General features: G+C 30.0%; 1 protein-coding gene across 1 annotated transcript; it reads left to right on the top strand.

The window, feature by feature from the left end:
- The first annotated feature begins 1,940 nt into the window (after positions 1–1,940).
- LOC124369202 lies at positions 1,941–8,514 on the top strand. Its single transcript, XM_046827037.1, has 4 exons — positions 1,941–2,092; positions 5,595–5,795; positions 7,202–7,474; positions 8,348–8,514. Exons 1-4 carry the CDS (start codon positions 2,042–2,044, stop codon positions 8,390–8,392), a joined length of 570 nt encoding a protein of 189 aa, XP_046682993.1. The 5' UTR covers positions 1,941–2,041; the 3' UTR covers positions 8,393–8,514.
- The last annotated feature ends 1,933 nt before the right edge of the window (positions 8,515–10,447 follow it).

Raw genomic sequence — 10,447 nt, 5'->3', positions numbered from 1 at the left:
TGTTTTACAATAATTATATTTCTACACTTATTCTATAGGAATGGAAAATCTACACATATCAGAAGATTTAAAAGTAAAATGTCTATTTTGAGAATATCACATTTAATGATAAATAAATTCAGGAAGAGAAATACTTTGGAGTTTACAATACTATTTGGTGATATATACAAATTATGTAGATCAAACGACATTTAAAATCAACGATTAACTTAAGTGGTCAAATCGGACAGTTTTTATTGACATATTTTAAACAATTTATTTAGGCCTACCATAGAAATAAATTTACTAATAGAATTATTTGCGGGACATTTATAGTTTCGGATAATACAAGCATTACGTTTATTTTCCTTTTTGAAAAAAACGTCGAATAAATGCTTGAAAATGATAAAAATGCCAATACATTTTTGAGACACTGTGTGAAGGTTTCTCGTGAATTCATAAAACATTATTCTCATGTTTTCAATGAAAATTTGTTTACAGTATTCACAGTAAGATAACAAATTATACTTACACACAAGAGCGCGCGCGTACTTTAATTCTATGTTAAAGCATACGCTAACATAACGAGTCAAATCGAGCGTTCCTGAAACGAGTATTCCACAAGATACACAGTGAAAATACTGTTAAAGATTTATATTTTTAGAAAAGAATTGAATTAATAGACTAATTGAGTGGTAAAGTGTTAAATGGTGGTAAAGAAAACCCTTTGAGTTACGAACTTTGTGTCATTTGTAAAGTATTGTTCACAGTTTTGTAGGAAGAGTTTTTTAAAGGGAAATTCTAAGCTGGAACCTGAAATTTTTTGTGAAACCAAACTCAGTACTGCAGTTTGTTTTCCTGCGATTCATGTAACTATCCACACCCCTACATTTTCAACGAGGTAATAGAATATTTTATTTTTTTGATTAAAGACTGCGTACGTTGAGCTTGTCATTGGCTTGTCAGGTCCCTTAAACCTTCCTTTTGCCAGCTCTGTTACATGAGGGAAATATCTATCTGGGGCAGCCCTCTTGAAGCACCCCGATTCTTCCGTTGACTGCGTGTTCTACAAATTAACCTTACTTGAGATTCCACTCACGCTCCTTTAGTTTGTATAAACGTGTAAACCCTTAGAAGTACCCGAGTTATCAAAAAGTTTTTATTGCTATGTACAGCTTGTGTGCTCAACAGTGAAATCTAATGTATAAGTATAAGTAAATATGGAATCGGTTTAATTTCACCAGAAATCTACAGTAACATTTTGTACGATCGTTATTGTGTGATGAGGTGTCATAAGGGGCATGCGTTATAATTTAAGATTTTCGAAATGAGTCTGTAGGGTGGTTTTGGATGAGGGGGAGTGTATTGGATTTTAAAATAGTTTGCTTTAAGATGCTTCTGAGATCAATCGTCAAATAATTTAAATTTAACACCTTTACCATATCAAATGTTGATATCAAAAATAATTGTACTGTTTACCAAATATAAACTTCCTTATACTTAATTATGGTATATTTTATATGCATACATTGTATATAATTTGTTTGATATAATGTATATTTATATAATTACAACTAAAATAAATGCTAAAGATCTCTGAAACTTCATTGTTTGGTGTTAGTTATTTCAATCCAGTCCTTGGTTTAAAAGAGGTAAAATTTACTTTTCCAAATCTTTCATAATTTTTCAAATGTGTATTTTTAATATACAAGTTCACTATAATTACTTAATTGAGAAAGCGGAACAATAATAAAAATCTAGCTTCCGAAAACATATAATATTAACTAATTAATTTGAAAAGTATAACTCCGAAAATAACTTTATAAAAGTTCAATTTAAATAAATACTATCTTTTCATTATAATGTATGGTCATAAAAACATAATTTTGCTAAAGACAAAAGTAAACATTACAACTGTGAGTCAGAGGTGGCGTGGCCTGTCGACTGTTGACAAAGGTAGTATGCGTCAGATTAACTACAGCCAGAGCCGATAAGTGATACTATATAAAGTGAGGAGATCAGGGACACGGCACTCACAGTACACAGTACAGTTGCTGCAGCCATGTCGCCCAGGACCGTTTCATTCGTCTGTCTCCTAGTCCTTGCCCTCTCTGTAAGTACTGTTAAACTATAATATATTAATTCCTCTCATTCCTATTTCGTTTTTACGTGTACAATTGTAAAAAATATTGTTTATATCGAATAATTATTATTAAAAAGAATTCATTATTTTATAATTATAAAATAATTATTTTTGTTTTATCAAAATTAAAAATTAATTAATAAATACAAACAGTTTTAATGCGACATTAAAATTAAATAATAAATTTAACAGAAAATAAATATAAATGCAATATAATATAATAAAACATACTTTATGGAAAATATACTTACTTTTCTGATCATTCCACAATGTTGATTTTATGATGTTATAAAATGTATATTGGCAATCACAAAAACATCAAATCTTTATGGAATGAAACAAGATATAGCGTAAAAAGTTACTGATAATATTAATAGAGTTATTAAAAAAACGAAAACAAATATAAACACAAATGTTCAGTTGTAAGGATTAGAATATACGATATTATAGCAATAATAGGCATGACCGAGAGTACACATACTCAAGGGCACTACCGGTCTTCGGTTCACTACATTCTATACTAAACTGAGAGAAATTTTATTTGAAATAGTTTAGTTTTAAAACACTTTTTTATAATGAGGTTGATATGAATAACACATTGATTTAATTAATGTATAAATTTAATATAAAGGAACAAATTATCATAACCTTCAGTTCCATATATAATATTTTAAGACTACAATAACTCATTGATATCTAATAAAGCATTATATTAGTAAATATCAGTTGTATATAAAATAAACAACAGTCATGTTCTCTAATTAATAAAATTGGTGAATATTTATAAAATTAACATATCTTTTTATTCGACATGTTTACGACAAGTTGTTTCATCTCTTATTTAACTTATTCATATGAACAATATACATATCTAAAATAAGTGAGTGGTCATGTTTTACATATTTTATAGGACCTCCAACAGATATTACTGTATCAGGTTGCCTATTTATAAGAAATAACAGAAATTAAAATAGATTAATACTTGACACACAAATGGCACAAATGGCAGGTCCTGATTTCATGAAAAAATCTACAAATACATTACTATAGTAATAAGCATTGTCACTGATGCCGTGGTCCCGCTAGGAAGGATATATGATTTTAGTTGTTATTTTACGATAAGGTTATGATAATCTTGTATAATTTGCAAAGCTAATTGTATTTTTTAAATAAGTCGTAGGGGTGTATTTGATATTTCTACATTACTTAAATCCATTTTATTTATTGATATGACAAAATATTATTAATTTATACTAGGTTCCTTCTATATCCGATTCAAATATTTGAAAATTATAGTAATTGTAAGGTGCGACGTTTCCCAGCTTTGTAACAATAGAGTATTGAGAAGCGCTCTATACAAAATCTCATAAAGAACATGAAACTATTAATATAGGAGTATTGCTTTGATTTGCAACTTTGACTGAAAAATAAATTAATGTTTGTAACAATTTAACGTTTAAGAGGTCTTTCTGGGAGAGGTGGCTCCAGTACTACCTGAGTTTATTGCTTTAGATGAAGCAATCCAATGTTTGAAACAATCTGAAGAAGTCTTGCTTGGAAAGATTGCCCCATGGCATCAATGTTGCTTGGTTTGCAACTTAGGATGAGGCAATGAAATGTTTGTAACAATTTAACACTGAAGAGGTCTTGCTAGGAGAGATTGCCCCATGGCACCAGTGACCCTCGTCCTATGTATGACCTTTACTTGCTGATAACTGTGTTTTGTCTGTATTAGACAACGGACTACTTTAATGGCTACGTATGTTTCGTAAGAATATTGTGTGTGGTTTATCTTGAACATAACAGATAGAACGAAGTGTTCTTAACCAGATAATATGAACTTCTAAATTGTTTATTCTCTCTTCATTCTATAAATAAATACGTATTTGACCATAACTGTAGGCTAATATCATACATATATAATAATAATTAATGGTTACTTCATTTTTAATTAACTATCAATAAGAATATCCCTTTTGCTACGTAAATGAATTACAAATTGTCAACTTACTACATACAAAATTGAGTTATATATATTAATTAAAAACTATAAAATGTAATAATATGTGACTTGAATTTGATTGACACCTCGGGTCACATAAGAAAGTTACTCAGCATTACCTGGACAAGACAATTTCAATTTTTCTAGTTTCAACTGAATTTACAAGTTATTGCCTTGTTTAATTAGCAAGACACCAAATGGTTTTGGCTTGTATATCATCAATTCAGTTTAATTAAAACATTTTTCATTTATAACAATTTATTTTAAATATATTATTTCCACTTCAACCAAGTGTACACGCGGCATTTATTTACAATCTGGAAGCGAAGAGTTTGTTTTGAACACATATTTACAACAAATTTTTCTACAAAAAATATTTTCAAAATTTTCAGGCACCTTTTCCCGAACATTGTTTCGATATTACTTATATTTCAAGGACGGCATTATTAGATTACATACGTACTGAATATATAATACCCGACAAACGTCGCGATCATTTGCCTCAGACAAACCTGTCACGTGTCGCCGAGCCTTGTACAAACTCAGACAAGGTTGTCTCAGTGTTGACACGCGTTGCATATGCAACAATTTCCGCATCTACCTGATTATTAATAAGTGAATCCCTTCCAGTACACCATTCTCATCTGTTTTACAAACACTGTTTATTTTATAAATCAAATCATAAATCGTCTTGTATTGTTAAAAAATTATATTGATTACCTTTGTTAGAAGTATTTTAATGTAAAAAGTAATTTAGCTTTGTTTATGACAATAGAATGCTTGAAAAGATAGCAGGATTCCAAACATTTATCATCGTTATGTTACAAAAAATATATAACACTTCGTTTTCTAACATATGATGATGGCTAATATTCGAAATCCAATTGTGTTTTTTTTTTCAATCAATATCTCACATCAGTTAAGCCTTTCATGATTTAGAAAAATATTTGGTTATAGGAAATAGTTGAGTAGTAAATATTGACGAGAAAGGAAAATTGCCGCCTATTAGTTTTGTATCAACGTTTTAATAAGGCGTCTAAAATTAATTGGATACACTGCAGTAAATAATTTTATCACATCAAAATTTTCGTCACAGTAAATGTGATTTTTTTATATATTTAAAAACTAAATCTTAATAAAATATAACGATGATATTACACGTAATCCCTCTCCCACACACACGCAATCCTACTTTTTTAATGACGTGTGTGTGTATATATAAACATATATATATATATATATATATATATATATATATAGTACATATTAGTATATTTTATACATATATTAAATAGGTTAACTATAATACCATGATTTAAGCAGTTGTTTATAACGTGATTGGTATATACCAATCATTCGGCTCATTACACACATATGCATGTCTATACAAATTACTTGCTAGGATTTACAAAATATTTCCTAGGTTCTTCTACGTTTTATAAAGTCTAATTGTAATACTTTTGTCAACAGGTGAGAGGAGATAAGACCGCGGAGGAGCCTCTGTCCTTCTCCAAGTTACTTGAAAACCTGAACACCAAATTCCAGAATGTGACCCACACTGTGGAAGGTATAATCGGCGTGGACATCCCCTCTACTCAGGAAGAAGTGAAGACTACACTCCAAGAAAACGTCGACAAGATCAAAGAAAGCGCCGAGAAATTCCAGAAGCAGGTAATTTTTGATACAAGGGAAATAAAATAAATCCTTAAAATTAATTTTTAAAAGCATCATTACATTTCTCTGCAGGAAACATATGCTAAGAAAAAAATAAATAATAGATCAGTACAAGTAAAATATGTTTTATTAGTTACCGTGTTATCAATTATTGTCTACTTCAAAATTCAAAATCACGAAAATTTTTCAAAAATGTTAATTTTATTGAAGTTTGTTTGCAAGAATGTTGAATAATCTTCAAACAACATTGTCGTGATTGTAGAGTTCACTCTCAACAATCCCATGTTACTAATCCTAATTCACAGAATAGATAACATTTGTGTTAATGTAAATTTATATAAAAAATACATCTAGATTAATTTTACGATCAAACAAACATTTTCATATCTTATAGTGGGGGAAATGAGTATCATGATTTAAGTAAGGTACTTCTTTTTTTCTTAGTTTTATTTGTATATATGATATATTTTAAAGTTTTAATTGTGTGAGGCGTCTCTGAAAATCGGACATGTTCCATGATTTCAACTGATCCTGTTATCACAGAGACTTTCATGTTATTGAAATATTCCAAATATTTATTGATTTTAATGCCAAAATTATTTTGGAATAATACATCTCCCCATGTTTTTGACAATAATCATGACAACAATCATACCTATTGATATGAAATAAATGCTATTACGATTTACTGAAAATAGTAAAACTATGAGTCATTTTTGTGTACATTTTATTGATCAAAATGCCATTTCCATACACGTGATTGACCACAATGGTAAACATTGAAAGGAAGAGAAAGGTTTGAGGAGTGCACTGAATAGAGACGTTATAAAAGAGGAATGGTTTTAAATAATGAAAACTAAATAACGCGATGTTCTACAAAAGCCATAATCCTTTTTCTCACAGTGATCATGGATACCAAAATACCACCCCTAAAACTATATTTACCGGAACAATAAACCCAATTTGTCTATATAACGATATGGGCACCTATTTACATTTTTTAATTTCTGTTTTATTCCATATTTCAAGATTGAGTCATTTTCATACGCCACTACGTGGAGAGAATGTGATGATAATGTCTATGTACGTGATGAGAAACATATACACATCACTCAATATGTTACTCATCACAAATATGAGTGATGAGAAACATATCCATAATAGAATTTAAATTCATAAATATTAAGAATATTAGCGAATGTGATTCAATTTTATTATTGGTCCATGAAAATAACAAAAACAGCATATGATACTCGATAAACGTTACCTGAATGTCAAAACCAATCATTATCTGCATTGTATTGATTAATGTATAATGTTTAAATAAATATTTACTTAGTAAGATGTTATTGAAATTAGTACTTAGTAACAATAAACTTGAAATTCTGTTCGGCTGTTTACAGCTATCCGAATACAACGTGAACGGCACCACGTTCGCCGGGATGCTGAGCCAGGTGCAGACCAAGATCAATAAGACAGTGGAGGAGCTCGCACAGAGGAACCCTGACGTGGGCAAACTGCTGGAGCAAGTGAAGACCGGATACAGCAACCTGGCGGCAGTCAGCAAGAGCGTGCAGGACGCAGTGGAGCAGCACGCGGGTACGGCTTCCGAGGATCTCAAGGCTCTTGCTCAGCAGGCGGGCACTGAGCTCTCCAAGTCGGTCAGCCAGCTCGAGGTAAGGTCTTTGAAATAGGAAATCAGAATACTCTACCAGTGTTTTATTGCACCAGTTAATCTTAGAGTCATAGTCCCTTAATGTGACTTCCCAAACAGAAAGCCTTCTCAATTTACCCTCGAATTATAGGCATTGAAAACGGGAATTTTGGGTAATTTTATAGCTATGCCGAAGGTAAAACCACTGAAGATAAGAATTTAATGTTTCACAGTACATATACGAAAAGCGACTGAAGGAAAAGCACATTTTTAATAACTTAAGTCTTAAAGAAATTATCCTTTTCTTAAATTAAAATGGAATGCAATAAAATTACATATAAATTGTTATTTAAATATCATTTCAGGATGCAATTATTATGCGTTTCCGATTGAACAAAAATACTACTCTAAATACTGACAATCACCTGATGAATGTTAGATTTGTTTTATTGTGTACAAGAAAAGTGATTTAAAAAGTTGTGACCAAAATCTTTCTAAAACAATTCCAAGAAATTATCACAACGGAGTACCCTTTGTAAGACCTCAGGATGTCATCAATATCTCGGAGTTGTTAAGATAAAATTTCCAGTAAATGCGAGGTTTAAGTAATTTTGATGTTGCATTGATACAGTAGCTGCAGTACCAAATGTTATATAATATCTACACTCCAAAATGTTGAACATATTAGATTACTTACCCTTGATTACCCCCCCCCCCCTTAGATTACTTAATCTATTAGATTACTCGAGATCATTTGTTAGTATATAATTACGAGTAGTGTAATGTGATCTTTGTAGTGTTTGTAAAATTAGCATTATACTCCTTGTAATAACAATGATATCTGTTGGAAATGTAACACTTCAGCCGTATGTTTTACATTCATTTCTTTTTTCAGTCCAAGGTCCAAGACTTGCTGGCAGACAAGAATAAGAAGCAGTAAACTTATAAGAATGTAATCTTCTTGCACATGTTCTCTTTTGACACTATGTTTTTATACGACATGAAATGAATCATACATAAGTATTTTATTGTATAATGCGCAAATAAACAAAATCAAAAATACATGTTTTAATTCTTTTACTTTTAAAACCCCTCCAATTATACATAATATTGTATTCTTGTTCTCCCACTGGAAAAGCCAAATTTAAGCAGACAATCTTGTACAAACTCTTTATTTCAGACATTTTAAATCAGTATCAAAACAATAAAATAAATGCAAATTAAAATACAGTTAACTAATGTATATTACATGACAAATAACGCACATGTATAAATTATTATCTAATATTTTAGTACCTTTAATATCCAAGAGATATGAATCTTGTGTCAGACTTGTCACATTCAGAGTATCTATCAGACATTAACAAACTACAGTGCTGTGCTATGCCATCTTAACAGGAAAATGATAGGGTAATTATAATCGGTCAGGAACCCGCCAATCTCTGTTTCCATATATATATATATATATATATATATATATATATATATATATATATATATATATATATATATTAAAGAGATTCATATAAATATATATATTAGAAGTCTAGATTTGAAATACCAGAATGGCAAATAATTTATTTCCATTATTTAAAATATACACTTACATAATTAGGAAATTATTCATTCTTAATGCTAAGTTAAAACAATGCCCGTATTAGTTTAAAACAAAGGTAACATAATGAGCTCTGCAACATCTTGCTTTTAAATGGAAACAAATACATAACACTTAATTAAACAGTGTTTCAAAACATACCATAATTACAGCTATCTTTTTATAATGATGAAAAGAAAATAATCCGCAAGTAAGTACTACACTCATATTTACAATATGGAATGGAAACAAATAAACAAAAAAATGAGAAAAGCTTATAAGCAGCCTACGATTTTTTAGGGACTAAATGTAATACTGTAATTAAAAAACGATTTCGTTATTTCGAAGAAACCAAGAATGCAATGTAGAGGAGTAAGTGTTAATACTACTAGTGTGTTTTATATAACGGGGTAACTAATTCAAATATTTAGGACCACCATAATAATGAGCTTGCCTAAAAGTAACTTTAGGAATTCTAAAAATATTTTTTGTGAGTTTCTAGTTTTGTAAAAGGGATCTTGTTACATTTGACCTGAAATTTGTAACTGTTTTATTTCATCTTTTAACTGCTTATTTTCGTTTTCAAGTTTAGAACTAGATGAACTTGATTACCACTTCTGATATATAAAATGCCTATTCATTTACACTTATCGGTAATATTTTCAATTCTGTACAGAGCGGAAAAGAAAGATCTCGTATCTCTTTTGCCATAATAATTCATAGATGGTGATTTTGTATGACTCTTTAACTTTTCTATCAGGTATTTAAAAGTTTTTCCTCAACAAGTTATTCCATAATAAAGGCGAGAATTAATTAAGGTGAATTAAAGTGTACGCTACAGGGATAGGTCACAAATACTTCTTAAAAAATGTAATATTCATATATTTAGAGATTTTGACTTGTGTAGGCTGATAATACGATTTTGCCAGGTTACGCTTTCATCTATGACAATTCCTAAATACTTAAAACTATTTACTTTCTCTATTATCAGTTACAGTCAAAGGCTTTGTCAGTACATTTACTACTGTGAAACTGAAGCTTTCTATGCAAATAAAAACCTCTCAGAACAAAATTAACAAACATGGTTTTACTTAAATATATTTCCGTTTCATTTATAATACACCAGTGTCTCTAAATATTTAAATCATTGTTACAAGTTTTCCAAATGGTTATAATATTTTGATTTGCACAAAATAAAGCTATGTAATCCGCAAAAGCATCGACTTGTATGAGAAAAGTTTGAGTAAGTAGGTCGTTTATTAAGGACGAATTATCAATATCTGATGGGACGTTAACAAAATCATTGTTTCCTTCTTCGGCTCAACACTCGGCCACACAATAGTACCACCATTAAGCAGAAGCTTGTTTACTATCTTATCTGCTCTAAATGCATGTAAGTTA

Source organism: Homalodisca vitripennis, chromosome X (assembly GCF_021130785.1).
Source record: "Homalodisca vitripennis isolate AUS2020 chromosome X, UT_GWSS_2.1, whole genome shotgun sequence".
NCBI classification, from domain to species: domain Eukaryota; kingdom Metazoa; phylum Arthropoda; class Insecta; order Hemiptera; family Cicadellidae; genus Homalodisca; species Homalodisca vitripennis.
The sequence above is the reverse complement of the archived record's forward strand: the minus strand, read 5'-3'. Positions and strand labels throughout refer to the sequence as shown.